This window comes from Periplaneta americana, chromosome 9, assembly GCF_040183065.1.
Source record: "Periplaneta americana isolate PAMFEO1 chromosome 9, P.americana_PAMFEO1_priV1, whole genome shotgun sequence".
In the NCBI taxonomy this organism is placed as follows: Eukaryota; Metazoa; Arthropoda; class Insecta; order Blattodea; family Blattidae; genus Periplaneta; species Periplaneta americana.
Window position 1 is genome coordinate 57,061,824 of NC_091125.1, and position 27,308 is coordinate 57,089,131.

The 27,308-nt window shown below is 35.9% G+C and overlaps 1 protein-coding gene across 2 annotated transcripts in view; it reads right to left on the bottom strand.

Moving 5' to 3' along the window:
- The window catches only part of LOC138705944 (facilitated trehalose transporter Tret1-like), a 69,240-nt gene extending 48,926 nt beyond the window's left edge, over positions 1-20,314 (bottom strand). The window contains exon 1 of one of the 2 annotated variants that reach the window (XM_069834751.1): positions 20,149-20,314. In XM_069834751.1, coding sequence (XP_069690852.1) covers positions 20,149-20,192 — 44 coding nt within the window. In that variant the 5' untranslated portion in view covers positions 20,193-20,314. The remainder of the gene's footprint in view (positions 1-20,148) is intronic. The other variant, XM_069834752.1, reaches the window with a different exon arrangement.
- Positions 20,315-27,308: the final 6,994 nt, after the last annotated feature.

The following is a 27,308-nucleotide window of genomic DNA, read 5'->3' on the forward strand; positions in this document are numbered from 1 at the left end:
CTCATCCGATCTCTTGCGCAGCTCTGTAGGAAGTGTCTGGACATAATGCAGGAGCTGTACCTCTTAAAGACAGGCTTCAAATGTTCTATCAGCAGTGTGATGCGCCAGCACACAATACAGCAGTTACTTGTGACTATCTGGACAAGGAATTACGACAAATATGAATTGGAATGAATGGACCAATAAGATTGTCAGCATGCTCTCCACATATGACACCATTATAATTCTTTTTATGAGTACACTTAAAATCAGAGGTCTACGACACGCAGCCAGAAAATATAGAAAATCTGCACAAAAAATAATTTTGAGAGGTGTACTGCAGAAGAGGGGAAGCAATTTAAATATCTATATGAAATTTACCTTTTCAAAGGTATTTTTTCATGAAATAACTAAAAATGTACACAAGATTTTCCAAATTGATCTTCTTTTGTTAATGACCTGAATACAAAGCTGTGGTACTCCATGCTATATCACTTGAATCAGAATGAAGACTGTAACAAATTCATGTAATGTAATATAGGATATCTCATTTAAAAACACAACTTTGTGTTACTACGAATTTTTGTAACACTCTGTATAATTGTTATCTACACCGGAAGGTAGGCTTTGGTCAACCCTATGACGTAAATGCAAAACTATTTAAAATACACTAATATGGGTAGTTATGGAAGTATTCCAAAGGTTATGGGGCATTCTGTATAGCAATACAAAAAATAATTATGCAATAATTGACACTGATGTGAGTTGACTAAGGTGTGTTAAAACTTTAACATCTCGATGTTTCGGAAATTGTAACAAATTCCGTCATCAGAGTTGTAACAGCAAAGGGCCTACTCTGCCTTGTTCTTTACGCTTAGCTTTCCCAAAAACTACACAAAGCCAGCCCTTAACTGCTCATAAACAAATACAAAAGAACTACAGCAACAGTGACAAAGACAGTAAGTGACGGTAAATCCTCGTGAATCACCCTGTATGACAACTGATAACCGAGTGAATATATTAACAAAACTGCTTCAGTATCTGACCGCAACATTCTTATCTAATAAAGATCGTATTTTACATTTTAGAAGTAGAAGGTCAAGCGTAAAGTGCCGTTCTTCTGTTAAATGTGTTACGATAATCAAATAATATGAGTGAAATCTTGTGTACTCCAATACAATAGAATCGCAAACGTTTCAAATAAGTTCATTAGATTAATAAAAGCATTATTTATATGAAGCTCAATCTGCTCTCTGACACAAGAGAGAAAAATTGTAGGGTGTCACAATCAATCGAGTTAAAACATTTAGAAATAGCAAAAATATCCCATCGGGTTAACAGCGAGAAGATCAAGTATTGAAATATACAAATTTCATAAATAATTTTAACTTTTTGTTTCGCCATCCTAAACAGTGTTAAAAAAAACGAGTTTAATATTTCAAGAGCTGGTAGAACTCATGTAAACAAGTAAAAGCAGTCTAATAAATATATGGCCTGAAATTAATGTGTTCCGAGATATTAGAATTTACTTGTTCATAGCAGATGCTCGATGTAACTTCCATTCATCATACCACATCTTTCTGCTCGATGTCATAGGGAACCACGCAAACTTTCAAACATCCCTTATTGGTTTCTGATGTGCTGACAGGCGTTGAAGACACGCTCCTATAGCGTTTGAACATCTTCAACGGGTGTTTATACACTAAGGTCTGAAGGGTCTTAAGTGTCCTCATAACTAAAATTCCAAGTGAATGAGATCCGGGGAACGAGCAGATCACGGTACAGGACCTTCCCGGCCAATCCATCGGAGATTAAATACTTGTGTTAGATGTCATCTGACTCTGTTGACGCTCCATCATGCATTGTTAACCCTTAAATTGGCAAAACTTCATTTCTTACACTAGTTTATTAAACCTTGTCGGACTGTAAAGAAAACAACTATCGCAATGTCCATATTCTATATGTTGTACAATAGTCTTGAGAAATTTTAATTTTCCTACCAATTTTTTTTCTACTGTTCTATTAAAATTATAGCATATAGCCTATTAACCTCTTATATCCTATAGGGTACTTTGTCAATTTTAGGGTTAATAAACGTCGATACTGAGAACCAGTTAATCTACGGAGTAGAACGTGTGGCTCTATTAACCTATCACCAACATACGAATTTTAAAGTACGTTTTTCGTAAAATCTATTAATTTTAGGACTCATGTTTATGGGATTTTTTTTCTTATTATGATGCGTATTGCCACCCCTCAAAATATTAGACCCTCTTTTTAACATCCTGTCTAATTTGTCGCTCTGCTAAAACTGGTCGCTCTGGACCATGGCTCGTAACAGGTCATATATAAATACGGTACTGTTTATAACAGCACGTAAAAGACGTAATTATCTTGCTCTTCATAGTTTATGGCAACAATATCACATTTTGTTTGCAGGCATTCAAAGGTTGAGTTTGAATATTTCTTTTCAAGAAATATTCGTCCTAATCTATAAATTTTCTAGAACCTAACCTGGTTCTCGGCACAGTAAGAAATGAGTATCATCACAATAATAATAATAATAATAATAATAATAATAATAATAATAATAATAATAATAATAATAATAATTCAACAATCCAGGGCTTCCGACAAACAAACTCTCACTTTTATAAATATTTTGAACTAATACTAGACACAACCGGCTGGCTGGCTTTCGAGTACCGGAGCTGGAATGAGTTCATGTACTTAGACTTACACTGGCGCCATTGTGCGCTTTATATGCGATTATTGTTCCAGCCCGACAAGTGATATGGGTTCCGATGCTGACAGACGGGTCAGCCTACCTCAACTCTTACCCTTGTCCAGACCAGTACCTGATAAACTCCAGGTCCTGCATCAAGTCCTTTCTATACCAGCATCGGAAAACCCATAATATTCCTTGGTCGAACTCGGCCCGTCTTAATGGTAAACCAGTGCTCTAACGCTGAGCCGCAGACACGGAAAACACTACGTAATATGTGAGAATCACTACCTATAGTATGTGGGTCTTGCAGGTTAAGATCAGGGCTTAAGACAAAATAATGTTTTCTAAAGGTTACAACTCTACTCTTTCTGTACGAGAGAAATATCTTCATTTTTTTCTGATTAGAATGAAACCTTAGTGGGAACAATTTACAGCTGAAAACTGTACCAGTAAAGCAATTCAAGAAAAAAATTATAATAACAATAATAATAATAATAATAATAATAATAATAATAATAATAAATTTCGACTGCCTATAAGTTAACAGGTTGTAAATACCAGAGGTAAGAAGTTCGTACCAAAACTCTGAAGTTGTATGAGTTTGGAATATAGGCCTATATCTATCGGATGAACTTTAGTGACGCAGCTCTCAAGATCAACAAACAAGCAAAACAAACTTGTACCGACAGGTGGTGACCAAACTTATCTTTGTGCCAATGATCCATGGCCTTAAAATCAGAAACAAAATGAACAATTGACGTTGTGTAAAAAAAATTGTCAATTACATTCTTCGTAATTTTCAATATAAAATAATTTATACATACATACATACATACATAATATACATTACATACATACATACATACATACATACATACATACATACGTACATACATACCAAGAATAACAAACAAAATACGTAATATTATGTATCTAGTCTTGTTACAATTAAAAATAATTAACATTTTTAATTTACCAAAAATATAATATTATATTTCTAATGTTCAGAAAAATAATATTTATACTCTGAAAATGTTCGTTCTACGTCACAAGACGTAACTGGAGCAAATCTGAAATATGATACAGTAATCCTTACTGTATTACCAAGTGAACAACAGCTTTGGGAATATAATAGTGCATTTCATATATGGCACATCACATTAAACCCATAATAATTTTTTTCAAGAATAGGCCTACTTTTCATTAGGACGTCCGCAGGCAATTTATTGTTTGAAGGGATATTGAAACATACCAATATCGTATATAGGCTGAGAAAGTAAAAAAGTTATGTCTATTCTGAGTCAAATTTTAAATTTGTATCCCTCATGCGAAGGAAAATACTCCGTATAAATATTTCGTAGCACAGTCTCTCTGAAATAATATTTCTTCTTTACATTGTGTATATACATTACATAATTTCCACGTAATATGTATCTCCATTTACTGATAGGCTTGTATGATTACCAGTTTGCATTCAATTTCGTGCCATGTTAAAAACAGCTCACTAAACTGCACAACCCCGACGCAAACGTTACTTCTCTATTGTGCTATAATGTGATTAGTGATTACGAATGTCAGCCATACATAGTTGCAGATATACTGTGAATTGTATATGTGAACAGAGTATAGTATACAAAGCAGACAACTAGTGAGATGTACTATATGCTGCACACAATTTCAAATCTATGTTTTGGTACGAACTCCTGCCTCTAGTAATCACTTTACAAATTTTCAAGGTTCTTTAACTAAATGAAATCCCTGGAGTATGTGTCAAATTTGTAACCACTACGAACCGGAGATGGTACCTGAGGAAGAAGAAAGAATAAAACGAAGAACTAGCAAAAGAAACAATAGGAGAAAAGTGGACTAAAGAAGAACACAGTCTCTTGCTTGTTGCCTCAGAAAGTTGTTGCATGGTGTAACCTCAGAATTAATTTTCTTTAAAACCATAAAACTGATATAAACTTTATTGCTTATTAATCGTTTATTGCTTTCTAATCACAGGCACTTGCAATTATGTAAGTCATGTATATGAAATGAGTGGGTTTAATGCTGTCCATTTGCAAGCTGTGCACGACGTCGGGGAACTGCCTGATGTAAATATTTCCATTCTTTTGTTCTCTTTTCATTACACTTTTATTTCTTCTGAACACATCACTTTTGTGCCGGTTGAGAACAATCCTATTTCGAAACAGAACTTTTCCTATCATTTTTCTTTCATGGGACTTCTCCATCTGCACAACATTTTCGAAAACATTGCTTAGTTTTTTTCCCATCTTTAGTAGCAGAGCAGAAAGTTCATAAATAAACATGATTCACGTACTAAGGATTAGTCAGGACTTCGATCGAAAGCAGTATGATACAAATATGATTGCAAATTGTGCTTTTAATCATTTTGGGTTTATAGTTATACCTGTAAGTAGTGGATATCATTGAATAAATACTGCTATAATAGCAAAAACTGCTCCTATTGATAGAACATAATGAAAGTGAGCTACTACATAACTTCGTGGCCAATAAGTTCGCTAAGAGCGAGAGACGACGTTCATTATACTGTAAGTCCGCTGTTTATGTTTGGATTAGTTTGGGTTGCATCGAAAGCAACACGCTTCTCGGTGGGCAATCAGTTCCGTAATAGAGCCAGACGACGTTCAGTAACGTGCAAGGATTACATACTCAATATTAGTCAGAACTTGGATCGAAGCCAACACTCTATTTCGTGGTCAAGAGTTTGATGAGAGCGCGACACGACGTTTAGTAATGTGCACGGTTCGTATATCCAAGCTTTGTCAGAAAAAGGGTCGAAACGAACTCGTTACTTCATGGGCGATAAGAGCATGAGGTAATGTGCATGATTCATGTATCCGGGATTGAATTTCTCAAGAGCCGATTTTGAGCTAATACGCTTCTTCGCAATCAAATACTTCGAAAAGAGCAAGAGACTACGCATAGTGACTTAAAACATAATGTGCACGGTTCATATACTCTAGCTTTGTCAGAAAGAGGATCGAAACGAACTCGCTACTTCATGGGCGATAAGAGCATGAGGTTGTGCCTGAATCATGTGTCCGGGATTGAATTTCTCAAGAGCCGATTGTGAGCCAATACGCTTCTTCGCAATCAAACACTTTGAAAAGAGCACGAGACTACGCACAGTGGCTTGGAACATAATGTGCACGGTTCGTATACCCTAGCTTTGTCAGAAAGCGGATCGAAACCAACTCGTTACTTTATGGGCGATAAGAGCATGAGACTACGTTCAGTAATGTGCATGATTCATATGTCCAGGACTGAATTTCTCAAGAGCAGATTTTGAGCCAGTACGCTTCTTCCCAATCAAACGCTTCGAAAGGAGCACGAGACTATGCCCAGTGGCTTAGAACATAAATCTATATCGACAAAATTAATAAATTCTCTCTTATCTAACAGATTTTTATGAAATTTTGTACAAAAGTTACAGATGGTATGCAAACGTAATCAGTGTTTGTACACTGTCGTTCAAAGATATCTAACTCTACTAATCGATAGTGATCTAAAATTTCTTGATGTAAGTGTGAATTCTTTAGTTATTACTTCTATGAATAGATGGCGAAGATAATAGTCACTGTTGCCAATCGTAGATAAATATACCCGCATTATAGAATTCAATAATTCATCTATCGATTGTAAAACAACACTGGATTCAGCTGAAAACCGCTGATATAGACAATTATGAGAATAATTTATGCTTAATCTACATAATCATTTTCTCCGACACTTTTTAACGGCTCCAATAATGGTGCAACCTATTGAGAACAGCGCAACTCTTTCAAAGTTTGTCTATTGTTTATATCTTTGGTTCTAACTTATCCCGTAGTTGGAAAGTTCGCTTACACGAACATAAAATCTTAGGTCGGATATCTTTGAAAGTCAGTTTACGCAAAAATACATGCTGCCTTTGTACAAAGTCTCATAAAATGTGTTAGATATGAGAGAATTTATTAATTTCGTCTAAATAAACTTCTTATAAAGAGGTAGTTCCTCTTACACAAACGTAATCAGAATTAACACACAAAACACAGATATGAACCTGTAACTATTGTATAGAGCTTCATAAAAATCTGTTACATACGAGTAGAAGAGATTATTAATTTTGTCTGAATGCACACATTATAAAGTGGCAATATCCCTCATATCGGGTAGTGACTTACAGTAGAACACGCACCATAGGGATTTCAATGCTAAAATTTATATTTTGTTATATTAGCTCCCCTACTTATTATAGAAAAAATGTCATTGAAGTTTTTTGTAGAGAAAAGAATTCTGCATCCATTTGTTGTATTAAATTAATATTTTGCTTATTAGTGTGTTTGGAATTAATTAAAAATAAAAAGTAATTATAACCATCTTTAATGAAAACTTAATTGCAGTAGGTCATGGATAACTAATATTTGTGTTTAAAACGAAATATTTTAGGATTCAACCACTTATGATAAAATTTAAAGGGGAAACGAATGTGACATCAATTTGAATTCATTTTTTACAGATTAACAATGAAAATACCAATGTTTATATTATTCATGATAAATTAGTAAATCACAATAAATGTTCAAGTAGACCTCCATTAATTGCTGCTAAACAATAACTATATATATTATAAAACTCTCGTCTGACATTTGCTAGTTGTATGTTTGATATCGTATCTTGTTGAACTGCTTGCATTGCATTTTTCAAGTGATATAAATCCTCAAATGTCCTCTCACGAGAGACTTTTATTTTATATTCCCCAAAAGAAAAAATCATTAGGAGAAAGAACAAGGGATTAATCAGGCCATTCAATTATACGAAGTGGAGCAATAACCTTGCCTCCGAAAGAATCTATTAACCAATTTCTAACAGTGCGAGGCTTGTGTGCAAGACACCCATCCATTTGAAACCTAGTTTCTTTATTTTCTCCTACAACCTCTATCAGTGCAGACCTATATATTCTAGTGATGACTACAAGAATCTTTCACCTCCCAGGCTTTCTTGAAGAAAAAATGGTCCGATGATGTGATGACCCAATATTCCTGCCCAAACATTAATCTTTCGAGGATACTGGGTTCTTGTCTCAAGAATTTTTTTCAGTAGGTTATTTTACGACGCTTTATCAACAGCTTAGGTTATTTAGCGCCTGAATGAGATGAAGGTGATAATGCCGGTGAAATGAGTCCGGGGTCCAGCACCGAAAGTTACCCAGCATTTGTTCATATTGGGTTGAGGGAAAACCCCGGAAAAAACCTCAACCAGGTAACTTGCCCCGACCGGGAATCGAACCCGGGCCACCTGGTTTCGAGGCCAGACGTGCTAACCGTTACTCCACAGGTATGGACTTGTCTCAAGAATATTGTGCGGGTTTTCAGAAGTTCATAGTCGGAAGTTCTGAACATTTGGTTCATTGTGTAATGTAAATGTACATTCATCACTAAAACAAATGTTTCTGACAAAGTTTCTATCGTTATTGGCATTTTCCACCATTTGAAAGCAAAACTCACTTTTCCTTTCCATTAATTCTTGGTGACACTGATATTTATACGAGTGGAACTTGTTCCTTTTTTTAAATTTTCAATGTCGTTGTATGATGTAGGTATGTCATATCTGTTAGCTAAAGTCCTTGGATTTTCAACTACTGAAACCATAACATTGAATACATTCTCATTTTCCTCTTGTGGATGATTATTTGGAGACTTGTTGAATTTGCAATTTTCTAATACAGAACCACTGTTCTCGAATTTTCTGATAATTCTAGAAACGTTTGTATGACTTGGTGTCGGTTTTAATGATATTCCTTACTAAACTGTTTGCAGTATAATACCATTTAATAATTTGAACTTTTTCTTTCATGGAATACATTTTCTCAGATTAATAAATGAACCATACGCAATATCTTCGCATTCAATTGTTTTTACTAATCCATGGCTAACTATGATTAGCATGCATTAAAAATTAGAGCAGTTTCTGTGGCGAGAGTATTTTGCATTATTTTTATCATTAGTCAAATATTGTTTTTAATGGTATGATTGAATGCAGAATTTTTTCCTCTACAAAAAACTTTAATCACTATTTCTTATATAATATTTAAGAGAGCTAATATAAAAAAGGAAAATTTTTGCATTGAAATCGCTATGGAGAGTGTTCCTAGTCACCACACTGTATAAACGTAATCAGAGTTTTTATAAAAATATATGCTTGCTGTAACTTCGGTACAAAACAACGTTAAAATCTGTTGGGTAGGAGAAAACTTAATGTACCCAAAGTAAAGGATGGATTCTCTTATACAAACGTAATCGGATTTTGTACACAAAAAAATTATATGCTACCTGTAACGTCTGTGCAAAGTTTCATATAAATATGTCAGACAGGAGAGAAGTTATTAATTTTGTCTAAAATACACCCCTATAAAGGGTATTTCCTCTTACACAAATGTAATCAGAATGTGTAAAAAACAAAAATATACATGCTACCATAATTTCGGTACCAAGTTTCTTGGAAATTTATTAGGAGCGAAGTTATTAATTTTGTCCAGCTAGATTTGAATTCTGATCCACTGTGGCTGTCCTGAAGGAGATTTTTTTATTAAAATGAGATAAGACATGTAGAGGCATACACGAATCCAAGAGCCAGCCGTGAGTGAGATTTCATCGGAGTAGGACAGTTGTGTTGTACAGTCGTATGTGACATTTCATTAGAGAGTACAGTAGTGTTGTGCAATGGTGAGATATTTACTGCGTCGTCGTCGTAATATTCAACTTGAAGACGTACAGTCTTACAAAAACGTTTTCTCGCACAGATACTTTGAAGACGTACAGTCTTAGAAAAACGTTTTCTCGCACAGATAATTTATAAGTCCCAGAAAGGAGACAGTACGAATGATCAGACATACAAAAAAACAAAATTAATTTTATTACCTTAACTAGTCCTCTTGTGAACCAGATCGCTCGTCCTCTGATCATGCGCACTGCCTCTTTTCTGGGACTTAAAAAGAATCTGTGCGACGAAACTGTTTTCTAAGACTGTACATGAAGTGCGAAAGTTGTGTGGCAGAATAAGAAAAATGAAACAGGTTATGTGACTGGCCAGAAAAGAAAACGAAGACGTCATGTGCTTACAGAAGAAAAATGTGTTGAAATAGGAGCTGCCTTGGGACGTACAGCTCATGCAATTTGTCAAGACACTCCCCCACTCTTCCTACAGAGCTGCGCACGAGATCGGATGAGTCTACTTACGAATTATAGGGGAATGGGTTAGTTTTTGCCTTGAATTCGGTAGATACACGCCCGACCTTCCCTTCTACTCCTACCCCCTCCACAGAAACGTTGTTCCCATACTGCACATCGCGAGTATCTTGACAAAATGCATGAGCTGTATTCCTCGAAATTTTTTCTTATCTTGATTAACGTCCTCAATCACTACGCATTGCGCAACGCTAATGCACAATCCAGCTCTGAAATGGTGGCATCCATTCAGAAACCTCTCTTCGTCTTCCTTAGAGACAATCTTACTTTTTTTGGGGTAGAATGAGGGTGAATGAAGTTTTGAAGTTGTTGTCGTGCTATGCCTCTCGAGCTGTGTTACTACTCGACCGCAATAATATAACAGTTAGTTAGCTTTCTAGTATAATATTAATATAATTTTGTAATTCTCCGTTCTTTGCTTAAATTATTTGTTCCATTTCATTAGTCCTAAAGGCATGAAACAAAATACATCTTACAATTTGAAACTACAGTGCGTTCGTAGCTCGGCCGGACCGTTGCGCGGCGGCCTTGGACTGGGAGAAGATTGGCGCGCTTGTCGCCAGTGTAGCGCTGTAGCTACCGCTGACGCGCTAGTAAGTCGAGTTGGATCTGTCGTGAGGGAAAGACGTCTGTGCGCGTGTTGCGAGTAAAATTGTGTTGTCTTGTGGTGATAAAGTGTCTATTAATAATGGTTGAGTACACTAAACAATGTATTTTTCTCCATGATGCGTATGTGAAATAGCCCTACTCTCCTGCAAGAAGGTGTCGAAGAGAATTTGAACATCGGTTTGCAGGTGTTCGAATTCCTAGCAGATTAACTATTCATGACCTTGTCAATGAAGTCAGACGTACAGGATTTTTTTTGAAAAATAAACGTGTTCAACAACGCCGTGTACTGACATAAGAGAAGATTAATGAAGTAGGAGCCCGGCTAGAGCACTCATCCCGCAAATCACTGCGACGTTTAGCACAAGAGGTTAACATTTCCAAGACGTCAGCTTTTGTTGCAACGAAACTTCTGAAAATTAAGCCGTACAGGGTAACTGTAGTTTATGCTCTACAACCACAAGATCCTGTAAGTAGGGTTAATTATCGCAATTGGGTTTTGCAATCCGTTCATAATGGCGACGTGGACCCACTTTTAACTTTCTTCACTGATGAAGCGTGGTTTCATCTTCACGGTCACGTTCTACTCAGAACAATAGATACTGGGCTACCGAAAATCACCATATTATTCATGAAGTTCATCACCACGCTGCAAAGGTTGGGGTTTGTGTGCAGTGAGTGCGAGTAGAATTATCGCTCCCATATTTTTCGACACAACAATTGATTCACACGTTTATGTAACTTCAATTTTAAATATTTTTTTTTCCGCAACTAACAAGAAATGGCTGGTTTCAGCAGGATTCAGCTACAGCGCACACCGCTGCGAATTCCATGCATGAACTGCGAAGTGTGTTTGATGACAGTATAATTAGTCGAGGATTGTGGCCACCTCGTTCCCCTGACCTATCTCCATGCGATTTTTATTTTATTTTATTTTATTGGGTTATTTTACGACGCTGTATCAACATCTAGGTTATTTAGCGTCTGAATGAAATGAAGGTGATAATGACGGTGAAATGAGTCTGGGGTCCAGCACCGAAAGTTACCCAGCATTTGCTCGTATTGGGTTGAGGAAAAAACCCGGAAAAGAATCTCAACAGGTAACTTGCCCCGACGGGACTCGAACCTGGTTTCGCGGCCAGACGCGCTGACCGTTACTCCACAGGTGTGGACCCATGCGATTTTTATTTATGGGGAACGTTAAAGAATAAAGTGTACGCATCAAATCCGCACACGTTACAAGTATTGAAGGACAACATCACGAGAGAAATACAGGCAATCAGTCAACATGAACTTTTGCGAGTGAACCAGAATTGTTTTCGGAGATAAAGGGACTGTGTTCGAATTGAAGGTCATCACTTTCAACATCTGTTGTGATGCAGGTAACCTAATGTTAGTAGAGTAGTTAGTGTTCCGTACCCATGACTTGCCGATCGTTTACGTGTAACTCTGGCGGTAGGCGCACCAATCTTCATCCAGTCCAAGGTCGTCGCGGAACGGTCCGGCCTAGCTACGAACGCACTGTAAGTACAGTATACGTCAGGTGTAGTGAACTATGTTTCCTGTCATAACTTAATAAAGATCCCAGCCCATCACACTTTCTTCTGATCGTGTTCTGTAGGAAAAGAGGAATACCCCTACTTCTAACCGTCCCTTACTGCCGGTTTACTTGGTTCACGTAATCGAGTGTCATCAGTTCAGAGCTATTCTATACTCTCTAATGAAATCTCACTCACGAATGCACAACACAACTGCACTTCTCCGATGAAATCTCATTCATAACTGCACAACACAACTGTCCTACGATTGACTACACGCGGGAAGAGCGCCGCACTTTCATGAAAGGAAAGCCAGCGATTGCATGGCGTTCAGGTCGCCGAGAGGCTGAGCAATGCTTTGGGACTTTTAAATTGTCCGCTCCGTATATCCCTCGTCCGAAAATTGGAAAAATGCAATTGAAAAATCTGAATGTTTCGTTTGCATGGATGCTTCAAAATAATCAACCATACAAGCTTCGGAACAGACTCTAATACCACAATATTTTCTTCATTCTTCGGTGACCGTTGTATAACATTTAATGTACTTCTGTGTATATATATATATATATAATCTGTTTCGAATTTTATTAAATACTAGCCGTACCCGTGCGTTCCGCTGCACCTGTTAGAAATAAATATAAAGTAATTACATAATTAAAATAGAACGTTTGATCCAGGGAACATTCGTGTTTGTTAGAAGGATAAATCGTTTAATACGTTACTTAATTGAAATTGTATTTAAACAATTAAAATGCGATCATTTTTGTCCAGAGAGCACCCATTTGGTGCAATGACAATTTCTTTAACATGTTTCTTATTTGTTATTACATGCAACCATAGTTTAATGAAGATTGACATATCATTTAGTTATAATGTGTAAACTTTATATTACTTGCTATATGTTTCCATTGAATTATGGTAATAACTTAATTTTAACCATTGTTTTCTACGTTTTCAGTAAATGGCGCTTGGCCCACTATGGTTCTGAACCCTTCAAATAACTTATATAGTGATACAGCATAAACAGTGATATGTAATTATATTTCTTTCTCTCGAAAATGTAAGAATTCACGATCTCCTATGTGCCATTGCCATGGAATGAATAAATGTGTTTTTTCTTCCTACTCAAATATTTTATATTTTGCACATAGGAATTACAGCAGGAACAACAACGCTACAATCTGAGGCGGCGGTGAAAATGTATTGTATTGTTCTTTTAAAAGTCTTGTATATCCTTAAATATCAGTCCTATCAAAATTTTGCATAGAATAAAACTTATCGGAAATCATTTTTAAAGAAACTTTTGTTATGTAACATTTTTCACAAAAAAGCAATAATAAGCGAGATATTTCGATTTGTTTAATTCAAGCCCCATTAAATGAAGTATTCTGAATGCCATATAGCCTAAAATCTAAATTACAACGAACTTAATTTATATTTCAATTTTCATCGAAATCCGTTCACACATTATCGCGTGAAAAGGTAACAAACATCCAGACATACAGACAGACAGACATACAAACAAAAATTTCAAAAAAGTAATTTTCGGTCTCAGGATGAATAATTATACATGTTAACACCAATTATTTTTGGAAAAGCGAAAATTACCAGAAAAATTTCGGTTACATATTTATTATTAGTATATATTATATTATATTATATTATATTATATTATATTATATTATATTATATTATATTATATTACTAGCCGTACCCGTCCGCTCCGCTGCACCCGTTAGAAATAAATATAAAGTAATTACATAATTAAAATAGGACATTTGATCCAGGGAAGATTCGTGTTTGATAGAAGGATAAATCGTTTAATATGTTACTCAATTTAAATTGTATTTAAATAATTAAAATGTGATCATTTTGGTCCAGAGACCACTCATTTGGTGCAATGACAATACATGTTTCTTAATTTTTATTACATGCAACCATACTTTAATGAAGACTGACATATCATTTAGATTTAATGTGTATACTTTATTTTACTTGCTATATGTTTTCATTGAATTATGGTAATAACTTAATTTTAACCCTTGTTTTCTACGTATTGAGTACATGGCGCTTGGGCCACTAAGGTTCTGAACCCTTCAAATAACTTAAATAATTTATATTATATTATATTTTATTGTATTGTATTGTATTGTATTGTATTGTATTGTATTGTATTGTATTGTATTGTATTGTATTGTATTGTATTGTATTGTATTGTATTGTATTGTATTGTATTGTATTATATTATATTATATTATATTATATTATATTATATTATATTATATTATATTATATTATATAAAAAAGTGCGTTGATAACGGATGTACTCCGATAAGTAAGTTTTTTATTTGTTGTGGGGGCTATTGAATCTCAGAAGGAACAACTTTTACAACAGCGCAACATAATCTGCTTGGCTCATTACTCATTTTTTTTTTTTTGCATTGCATTTATTACATATATATTTTATGTATTTTAACACGATTCAATTGAGCATAGTTAAAATTTGAATTATAAAATAATGGATTGCTAAGCTAACGTACTATTACTGCATACTAAATCAATACACTCTCGTTGTTCGTTAATTCTCTGAGATTAAAATGAGTGTGTACATAAATATTATTTTAAGAAATCCAGAAAACGAACGTACAAAATAGCCTATCAAATTTTCTGTGCATAAGAAGCTATTTTAATCTTACCTGTCCTCGATTTACTCAGAAGTTACTGTAATAGCATTATAGCATTATGTCCATCTAGAGAAACTACACCTTCCAATGGTGAAATAATAATTAATTATACAAATCGGTTAATTTAGCTTCCGATATTACTTCATACAAACACGGAAACATTCTCCGTGGGCTATATTTAATAGCTTTCGATTGTTGTTGGTCAAGGCCACTTTTTCGATTGTTGTTGTCCTAGGCCCCTTATAGACGAAGTCATTTGTTATTACTTCATTGCACCGTCTTAAATGGCGTTATTTTAATTTTAAAACTCATTTATCTCATTAAATATCAGCCCCATCAAAATTTTGTAATGAATAAAACATATCGGAAATCATTTTTAAAGAAACTTTTGTTATGTAACATGTTTTAGAAAAATCAATAATAAGCGAGATATTTCGATTTATTTAATTCAGGCCCCTTATAACCCCCCTTTTAAATAATGTATTTTGAATGCCATATAGCCTAAAATCTAAGTTACAACGAACTTAATTTATATTCCAATTTTCATATAAATCGGTTCAACCATTATCGCGTGAAAAGGTAACAAACATCCAGACAGACATACAAACATAAATTTCAAAAAAGCGATTTTCGGTTTCAGTGTGGTTAATTATATATGTTAGGACCAATTATTTTTGGAAAATCGAAAATTACCAGAAAAATTTCGGCTACAGATTTATTATTATAGATTACAGCATATTCGTTTATACTCGGCATGCTTGCTTCGCGCCGACATGATACCTTATATGTATATTACGTCACAGCGGACTACGAAACAGTCTTCTTCAATATACGAGTAACAAAGCATTGTTAACAAATTGTGCCAAAACCTAAATCAGATCACACAATCTAGCTAAAATTTTAATACAGATTTGAAAAACTCGATTTACTTAGGCATATGGAGTTCACTTGTAATATGTAAGAGTACAACTCTTGTACTTTGGATGTGGCAAACTATTAACGATGGAGAGTGAGTAAAAACTGTTGTATGTTTTCAGTAATTATATAACAACGCGTAAAATTATTTATTAATAAAATAAATTACATAGACATTACTCTTTAAGTTGCATATAGGTTTGTGTTGTCTTTCAGAGGTAGACTTACTGAGTTATCGACATTTAACTATATTACGCGCCATCGTGACTTACATTTTGTGTCTAGCTCAGGCTTGTAGATAAATATTATCCAGCGTTAAATTAAATTTATAAATACCTACGAAATCTTAAGCATACAATCTATGGGAAATATGTTTTCAGTACATTTGTGAAAATCGCGCGGTCCAGACGATATTCCCGCAGAAATTATAAAGTTAGGAGGTGAAGCCATGATCCCCTACTTAATGCGAATTTTTAATATATCAATAAATAATAAATTGTAGTATCCCAGAAGACTGGAAATCGGCTATCATAATCTCCATATATAAAGCAGGAGACAAATGCGATGCGAACAATTACAGACCTGTTAGTCTCACATCAGTTATCTGCAAAATAATGGAACATCTAATAACACAATATATTCCCAACATTTTAGAAAATAACGAGTGGCTGAACAAAAATCAACACGGCTTCAGACCAGGATACCTTGCGAATTAAAATCACATCCTTAATACAAGATTTATCCGATGAAGTTGATAGGGGGAGGGGAGAATAGACGGAGTTGTGATCGATTTCGCTAAAGTTTTCGACGTAGTGCCTCACGAAAAACTTTTATGCCCGTGTGCACCATTCTCGATTAAAATTTGACCATGGTTAAGTCGGCACTTGACCATCTTCAACGCCAATTTGCGGAGCATCAATCTCGATCAAAGTTAAACAAGCGAGTTGATGATGATCGAATTTGATCACGGGTGTGGCACCGATTATCTTGAATTGAACATGGTCAAGTCGAGAAAACCAAAATGGCGGCACGATTTGACGTACTTGATGGAATTGAAGATGAAATTATGTATCTTGAACACGCAAATCACTGCGGAAATAACAGAATTGGTGTTATTGTAGAAAGAGTAAGTTTGTAGATGAATAATAAAAATGTTTTCTTTTCTCAAAATAGACTAATGTTTTATATATGTTTCTGTTTTGGAAGATCGGGACTTTACTTGAGGATAAAATATTATTTAGGCCTAACTGTCCAATTTTGTTAACATAATAATAAAGTAGTTATTCTGTGCCGGTAATAATACAGTAAAACTAAATTACCATTTTGTAGAATGCGAGATTATCACTTATTAGCTATAGATTTTCCGTTTGAAACTATTACGATCTACATGTCGTTTTTGGACAATTAGTGTATTTACGCTTGAATTAAGAGAAATTTTCCTCTTACTCCAAAATTCCAACCTTGTGCACACAAAATAAATGGAAAAATTTCAGAACAAGGATACTTTCCTTTCCCTCTTACTCCAAAATTCCAACCTTGTGAACACAAAATAAATGGATAAATTTGAGAACAAGGATAGGCTACTTTCCTTTTCCTCTTACTCCAAAATTCCAACCTTGTGCACACAAAATAAACTGGCACTAAAAACTTCCTTTTCATATGCATGATGATGCGTATTCGACATGCACAGACGAATTGTTTTTTTTTTCTTTATTTTAAAATAATTGTTAGCGAGGTATCCGTATACTGAAATTTTCCCATATAAATTACTGGCACTGAAATGTGTCTTTTCGTAAGCAAGATGATGAGCATTCGACAAACACATACAAATCTGCTCTTTTTAGTAGCCTATTTCAAGATAATTGTTAGTGAGGTATCCGTATACTGAAATTTTCCTAATTATTATCAATAATATGAAATAACCACTGTATAAATTACGTTACAAATTATGTGGAATTATGTAAACACGTATAACTCATGTTGAATTGTGAGGTTAAATCCAACCAGGTAGCCTGCTTTTCTCTTAGAGAACTTCCGTCAGTAGGCCTACTTTTATTCTCTAATATAGATGCAGAATTGCTGAAGAGTTCTAAAATAATTCCCACTTCGAACTGTGAGAAGTTCGGTGCTCTTTTCTTTTTTTCTTCCATGATTATTGAAACTTGTTATTTGAAAACTGCGAGGATATTTGAAACAGTACGACAAACAAAAACGAAGAGATAATTGACAGAGTGCGTTCGTTCGCTGTTTTATACGCGGTAACCTAGCGCTTTTTTTTTTTTTCACTGTCGGGTTCCCAAGTCTTCTACCTACTCTACCATTCAAGTCTCCTAGTACACAAAGTTCTTGATTATCTCTACATGTTTCCATTAATTCATTCAGCTGTTCATCCTTAATATGCATTGGTGTAAAAGGTGCAGTTAAATGGAGTCCTTTGGAGTCGGAACATAACACATAAGACAAAGCTGATGATTTCAAATGTGATAGTGGAAAGTATTCTGACATATGGTGCCGAGGGCTGGACATTGAATGAAAGACACCTACAAGAAAATATAATCGACCGTATGGAACGAAGACAACTACGATGGTTTGGACACGTGCAACGGATGTCAGACGAGAGGTGGCCCAAGAAAGTATTGAATTGGTCTCCACCTGGAAGAAGAAAAAGAGGACGGCCTAGATATATGTGGAGGGGAAGAATTATAGAAGCAATGAGAGCTAGAGGCCTGGAAGATGGATCCTGGAATAACAGAGAAGAATGGAAAAAGGGAATTCAAGGCAACCGCTTATAAAGTGGAGAAGCCTTTAAAAGTAAAAGTAAGTAACCTAGCGCTCAGATGATTCTTCTCATAGACAAATAACAGACGGTACTGAGTTGATCGAGGGAAAATGTCGGTGCACCGCATCTGTAACTTTATCATTGTCAAGAATTAACCATGTTTCCGTGATTGCTGATAAGCGGGCTAGATGATCGAGAATGGTGCACACGGCCATTAGAGAAACTAAGCAGGCTTCCAATAGATAAACGAGTAGTAAGATGGATAAATAAATTCTTGGAGAACAGAACCCAAAAGGTCAGACTAAGAAAAGAAATATCGGAACTAGGAAATGTAACATCAGGCATGCCTCAAGGGGCGGTCCTTGCACCTCTATTGTTTCTTATATATAAACGATATAAATAGAAATACTACGTCTCAGATAAGGTTATTCGCGGACGACTGTATAATATATAGACAAATTAATGATGAATTCGATATCGCCACCTTACAAAACGATCTTAACGTTATTGAAACTTGGACGACAGAAAATAAAATGAAAATCAATGTCAGTAAAAGTAAGTCAATATCCTTCTGTAGAACGCATAAAGAAATTTGTCTTGGATATCAGCTGAATGGTACATCGGTGCCACAAGTGAATACTTGTAAATACCTAGGTATATATTTAAGTAACAAACTGGGTTGGGAGGAACAAGTCACTAATACCACAAGGAAAGCCTGGAAAGCACTACATTTCTCTATGCGTATTCTGAAGAAATCTAACCGAAAGTCAAAAGAATTAGCGTACAAAACCCTTGTTCGCCCAATAATGGAATATGGATTCAATAGAAAAGGTCCAACGCAAGGCAGCAAAATATGTCAAAATGGGGAAGGGACATGGTGAGGAGATAGTAAAAGATTTAGGGTGGGAACTTCAAAAATCAAGGCGACGAAAAACCAGACTCACCGCATTGTTTAAGGCACAAATGGGACACAAAGCATGGACCGATATCAATGCTAGATTAGCAACACCATCATACTTAGAAAGGGCTGATCATATTAGGAAGTTTAAACGTAGGAAACAAAGAACGGACGTGGCAAAATTTTCCTTTGTTAACCGCACAATAGTTGACTGGAACAGCTTACCTGCGGCAATCTTTCAGGGTGGTCCTCTTAAAATCAATACATTTAAGGAAAGGTTGAAAAGATTAGACTGAAAATGTAATTGGAGGTGCAGTGTAATTATTTAAGTTGTGTCATGTAACTAATTGAGTTGATATATAATTAATATAAGTTGATATGTAGTTAATTAAGATGATATGTAATTTAGTTGATGTGTAAATAAATTAAGGTGATATGTAATTAATTAAGACCGCAATTCTGATAATTATGGCGTCAGACTCCAGTGCCAATATATTCCTCTGATAGTAAAGACTGCTTAATACAGTAGTTACTATATTGTAGATTTTCACTTTCTCACTACAAGAATTTAAGAAGAAAGTACAATGCGTTCAATTTAAAAGTGGACAGCACATTGAAGAGAACATAGGTCCCAACTATATGTACAAAAATACAACTTTTAACAAATTCACCACAAATTAAAAACAATTAAATACAAAATACAGTTCAGTTAACAACAAATTTTGTCCTGGAACAGGATCCTCCAGTCTCTGATAAACTTTCACTTACATAAAATTTCCGGCCTGTAGCACGATTTTCATCTTCCTCCGCATCTTTGATAATTTCAAGTTTTTCTTGCAAGTAAAGTGGCACTCAATTTCAGAATTGAAAATATGGGACGCGCGAACTATACACTTAGCACACTTGAGCTTGATTCTGACACAAACGCCATTTAACATTGTCTACAATTGAAACACTCGGGTGAAAAGATAATAGCATGTGTTATCACCTAAGGAATTGTGCGGAAGGAAAGTCGAACAATGTTGCCAGCTTTATTTCGAGTAAGCCGAGCACTCGTATTTTTACTTGTAGTCTATATTTCGGAAATAAAGTGCTCGGGGCATTCGAGAAAATACGGTAATTATTCTAGACAAAAATTCTTTTATTTCCTTTAAAGACACTCACTCAACGTTTAAAATGAGACAAATTTCAACATTACTCTACTTTAACCTCTTCCCTTACTATATATTTTACCAGTTTTGTGAAAAAAGTGTCATATTTTTTTATTTTCGTAAAGAGGTCATTTAATATTGCAGAATCACTGTATATCACTAATTTTCTTACGTACCTAAAAATCACTATGAAATAGACATACATACATTCATACCTGAATTATTATCCCGAGTTATCTCGTGCACCTTGATTCCAGCTCTGGTAGTTGTCCCACTTTGATTTTCTCCTGAACTATTTACCAACTTATGTTTTTTATGGATTAATTTATGGGGTACAAAACCAGTGCTGTTATCAAGGCGTTAAATGTTGCTTGTCGTGTGATAGACTCGAAAGCAGGGTGTTACGCACAGTGGCACATTGCATTCCGGCCAGTAGTATCTGCTCTTCTATATGAGAGCGTTTTGGGAAGAATGGTGTAGCAGTCTTTGAATATTTGTACCAGTACATCTGTTCTTCAGGTTTGTGAATAATGTTCTGCAGTATCACTATGCCCAAAAGTACACGTATTTCAGAGTCTGTAGTAGGCCGCCACGAATTATTTTCTGCATTCTGTGAACACTTATTAGTATGCCGAATCGTATCCTCGAATATAATGTTCATGAGGTCATTATTAAAGAATAATTTAAAAAATTGAGAATTATCGTTATCAGAAACAATGTTAAAATTTCAGGGAATGGGAACCTCGGAGGTGCAGAAGAAATGGTGCCGGATGTCTTCTATTCAAACCACTGTCGAAAAGACGCGACATCAACTGATCTGAATTTGTTTGTTGGTCTATAACTTCGTCTTCTGATACCGATGTTTCATTTCCTAAACTTCTACAGGAATATATTCCTGATCAAAAGTTTCGGAATCACTAACTTGATCCATCTTTACACAAAACAGCACAAAAAAAACACTAAACACAAACAAAAACCGCAAAAACTAACTAGCATCTACTCACTACTGTGTGTGAATGCTATATGAGCATAGAATTCCACTCGCAAGGAAGAAGTACAAAAACACCACCAGATATAGCAATATCACTAACTTCTGTAGCCATCTAGTGCGGAAAAGGTTAATGAAAGAATGGACACGTATATATTCGGGATATAATCCTTAGCAGCGAAAATGGGACTCAAACGAGTTAACTCGGGTTATTAAATTTTGACACAAGTTAGCAACCCGAGTTAACTCGGGTTAATCAGGGAAGTGGTTAATGTTTCTCCTGTCTGTAACAATTAAATTGAACCTAGTCTACTAAAAATCGTTCTGCATCCACGCTATTGGTAGGTGTCCAGTGGACTGAATAGCCGCATGGACAAAGAATGGAAATTTTATTTGCATTGCTAAATAAAATTTGCAGTCAGTCAACTTATGAATTGTCTTTAATACCGGTTAGCAATGTTTATGAAAATAATCATAACCACATAAAAAAGTGACATGAGTCTACAGGAATAAAATATGAAATTCTAGCCTTAATAGACAACACTTTTTTTTTAGGAATAATGGTATTGATCTGACTAGCCATTGTTGGATTCAAAAGCTCGTTTGGAGATTAAATGCAACTTTGCTCTTATTTCGTAGGATTACATACATTTCACATTTTGTACTCAATTTCGCATTTTATCGCTGATTTAAACACTAAAATTAATATGATTTAAACATAAAATTACTCATTTTGATAGTATTTATGGGTACATTTCGTATTTATCGTGATTGCGAAAATCTACCATCTCTAGTATATGCAGAGAGATAGATTATTTGTACCCGCGCGAGAACATATTGCCCATGACTGATCTAGACATTCTGTCACCCTCTAGTCACCAAAAACGACATGAATATTCGAAATACTCTGTTTCTCTCACATATTCACGGCATTAGATTGGTTCGAAAGTACACTTTCCGAAGGCCAACTATAAGCTGAAACGTCTTCGAATGTATCTCTTGTCAGTCTGCTAACACGTGTGTGACTATCTTCATGCAATATCTGCGGTGTTCGCAAAACATTGTCCAAGATCAGCAATGCAGAACAGGGAAAATACTGTATTACGATTAATTTAAGTAAGGAAAACAAGAATTTATGACTACAAGTTAGAGATACAGTACTTACTGTCTTTTAGCCAAAAGAGCCACATTGCCAAAACACTTTTTAAATTGTTAATAATGCGAGGTGATACGGGAAAAGTTACTGTAGACATTTTTATATAGATCTATTCAACCACCATATTCACCTTTTTTTAACTCTACACACTTAGCACAACGGTCATAAAGTAATTCTAAGTTTCTTTACTTGCATTCTTAATCTGCAAACCATTTTTCCACAATACTTTCCATTACTTCATGCGATGAAAGTTTTTCTTCCAATAAGTTTTTCTTTTTTTTTTTTTAATTTGCGGAAATAAATGATGGTCTGAGAAGGCTAAACCTAGGGAAAACTGGAGGACGGCTAATCAATTCAAACCTAACTTCATTAATCGAAAACGTGGAAATATGAGCGGATACATTTTCTTGCAAGAAAACACATCTTTGGAAAGTTTACCAAGAAGTTTCTCCACAACGTTACCCGAAGTTCAGTTCATAATGAATAATAATAGGCATAATAATGTCTTCCTGTCACAATTTTACTCTGTTCTAAGTAGTCTGTCATAGTAATTCCGTTCTTGTCCCAGAAAACGGATGCAAGCACCTTTCCTCCCGATTTCATTAGGCAGGAAGTAACATAGTGTTTTAATTCTTTTGATTTTTCTTGTCTCTGTATCGTAATAATGAATACATGTTCCGTCCATAGCTACAATACGATTAAAAAGTTACAAGAATCCTCTTCAAAACGCCGAAAGGTGACTTGGAAATTGTCACTTTCTGTCGTTTCTGATGAGTAAAGCACACAGTCTTCATTGCCCGCGTTCATAAGTTACCTGCGCTTGGATAGTGTAGTGTATGCCTAGCTTGATGTGTGATGGGAGGGGAAGATACGGACGTTCCGTCCGTTGTATAGGTTCGGTGCGGTGAAGGACAAAGTTGCACCTTCTTTACATGACAGCGTTGTTGTAAATAAATGCATTGTAACACATCCTTAGAACTTCAACAACATTATATTATTAATAGAATGCAATACTGCACAACAGTTTTCATTTATGATTTACTATTTATGCGCCCACAGTTCCGTTACAATAAAGAACAATACATTTCCGTAAAGTGCCGAAAGAAAAACCTCTTCGCCTATCACTTAGAAACATTTTGAACTGAGAAAATGTGCGTTCCACATCGCAAGACGTGAGTGGTGCGAAACGAAAATATGAGCTGTCACACGTATCATCTGAGGGCCCGCCATTAACCGACAAAGTATCTCTTACTTCACACACTGCTGAAAATTCACAGTTCTTTTTCAACATGGTCCCAAATTTCGTCTTAACCGGTTCCAACTTGGATGTAGTTTTGCTTCACACAGACTTTGGTACAAATGTTCTACGAGTTGGAGGCCACTGGACTTTCGAGGGTTGACGATTCTAGTTGTTTTATTGTTGTGGGAACATCTTTGTAAACATCTTTCATGTACAACAGATCTTCATAGAGTGCTTCCGAAAACAAAAACTTTGCAACCTTTATTGACGTACTCGCTTCACCATCAAATGTTTGTATTACACCACGGACTTACTTGTAGTGTTCACAGTAGTACAATGCCGCCTTCAACCAAGTTCCCCACCGAGTTAAAATGGGCTGTGGTGGCAAAGAAATTCCTGATATGATATCTTTGAATTTCTGTTTTCGAGACGGGGACTTCAAAAACATTTTCTTTCCGTTGGAGATTAAGCCATCAATATCAGGGAATAACGACCTAATTTCTTCAGCTACCCTATGCAGACCATGGGCCAAGCAAGTTAAATGTAGCAGGTTTGGATATCTAGTCCGGATTTGGCGTGCTGCTTTTAACATGTATGCTGCAGCATCGGTCGCAAAAAGGACATTTTCTCTTTGTATTCTATCAGGCCACAAAAGATTCATAGCAGTCTCAAAGAGAGTATCAATTGTGGAACTGTTTACTGCAGTAAGCATCTCGGATGTTAACAAATATTTTTGTGAAGGTTTGTCCGGAGATAATATTCCAACATTGCCAATAGACCTTCCTTCCACATCTGCCGTTTCGTCTATAGAAACCCATATTTTATTATTTGCGACAGATTTCCTAATGCCGTTTATGACATGATCATAGCACGGGGATAAATATATTTTGCGTAGAGTTGACTCGCATAGAACGTTTCGCCCAGTATATTTCTGTAGAAATGATTTGAAAGTAGCATTTTGTAACTTTTGTAACGGAATATTGCAACTTACCATCATATTGCAGAGGTCGTTACAAAACTCTCTGAGTAGGCTTATATGAATTTGCACCCGATGGTGTATCATGTCTGCCAAACAGCGTTATACTTTTTTATGTTGTTTAGACTTACAGTGCTTCTGGATGAAAATTTTCTGTGGCCTTTAAACTGTATATGGCATACTTTGCAAAATATATTTACTAATTGTATAGTGAAATACTCACGGCCAAATTCCTCCACATATTGTAACAACTTCTGTTTCTTTACGTCTTGGCACTCTTGTTTACAACTCTGTACGGTCTACAGGTGCCCGACCGACTGTTGTACGTATTGAGAATGCGTCGAGACGCCGTACTCATCGCGAGTGATGTGGACGTGACGTCAGACTCTCGGTATAGCCCTTGTGCAGACAACTTGTATCGCGGCAGCAGGCAATGAAAAGGCAACGAGGTCCGCGCTTTACTGATGAGCGTTCAGGTATATCGGGATCCATTCGGCAATTAATTTTCTGATACCCAAGTCAAGATGTACAATGTGAAAAACACGGTCATAGGAAATTTTCGAAGTCTCTGATATAGGTTTAAGTCCAATTCGTCGATCCTTCAAAATCGGGTCTTGGATGACACCGATCATTTCTGGAGTTGCCACAGAAATAGATCTTCCAATACGGTGTTCATCTCCGTTCTTTACCTCTCACTTTAATTTTTATGGCGATGTACGAAGGACATTGATTCTTCATATGTAATCTACCATATACAATTGGTTATTTTACGACACTATCAACTGCTATGGTTATCTAGCGTCTGAGTGAATTGAAGGTGATAATACCGGCGAAATGAATCCAGGGTCCAACTCCGAGAGTTACCCAGCATTTGCTCTTAACGGGTGATGGAAAACCCCATACCAAATACAAACCCTTTCAAATATAGGTACAGCACTTTATCACCGACCGCGACTCAATTTGAAATTTTTATCTGACATCATTTCTTTTAAACTTCACAATATACAAACAGCTAAGAGTTTAACCCCCAAACGAAGAGTAACTATTTATCGAAAAAAACATGATAACTTCTGTTGTTTTTATTTCTAGCGAAGTTTCAAAGCTAACTACAATTACGAGCTGACGATATGGCTTGCGACGCAGATTATGAAGGGTTATTATCGTTTCTACGGAGGCATGAAAGATTGTGACTCCTGCCCAGTGTTGCCAAACTGTGTGAAATTAAAAAAAAAAAAAGTATATGCAATTTTGACTTTTGTGTGAATTTTGTGTGGATTCTCACAGCTAGGCCCTCTAATTTTTAGTCAATTAAAACAGTGACCCTAGAGTAGCCGTGAGTGGATTATTTAAACTTCACTTAATCTGTAGGGGTTACATGGGTTTTGTCATTCTGTTTAAAGGTGTTTGGCTCTTTCTTTATAGACTATCTCCCAGGTTTTCAAAGGTCTGAGTGACAACGAAATACTGGACACCGCTCATGAAATCGGACAGCTAACTGACAATGAACTTGAGGGTAATGGTGTCGGCTAAGAGAACAAATTTTACCGCCATATGTCATGTTGAGAGGGTGGGGGAGAAAGTAACAATAAGCTCAGTCACTTGTACAGCTTTTCCGTCTCTCTAATCTGCTTCACGTACAACCAGTAACAAATACATACATTATGCGGCAGAACAAGCGATACTGAAATTATTGCTCATCTGCTGTCCACGTTTACCTAGAAACGAAGTATTTATTTAATTATAGTATATAATACTTTTTCACATTGTGAATTCAGTGTTGTGTTGATTTCTGCATTTATGGTTCTCACAACAGAGGAGAAGGTGTTTATCGTGGAACATTATTTCCGGTCATACGGAGTAGGACGTCAGAATGGCCCAAGTTTCCTTCACGCTGAAGAACAGTACGAGGAGAGATTTAATAAGGAGGCACCAAATAACAGAACAATGTTAGCTGTCGTTGACAAGTTCCGTCGTACGGGATCAGTTTTAAGTCAACGAAAGGGAATAACAGGGCGCCTAAGAACCGTCATCACAAACGAGAATCATGGAGACTTCTCCAACAGATGTTACAGCTCCCAAAGCGTAGTCTACGATGAACATCGCTGAAACTTGGTTTGAGAGAAAGATCTATTCGGTGAATGTTTAAAGAGCTGGGTGGAATTGCATACCGCATTCAAGTTTCTCAGCGTCTAATAGAAAGGGATGAGTGAGCCGATTATCGTATTGCAGCCTAGTGTTGTCCATGACGTATCAGGATCCAAATTTCTTCTGCAACATCTGGTTTTCATATGAAAGCCATATTCACCTTGATGGCTACATCAACCGACAAGCAACTAGTTTTTTAGGGTTTGAACGGCCTGATGTCGTTATCCAGAAAGCACCGCAAAGTGCGCGGGTTACGATGTGGTGCGCCGTGT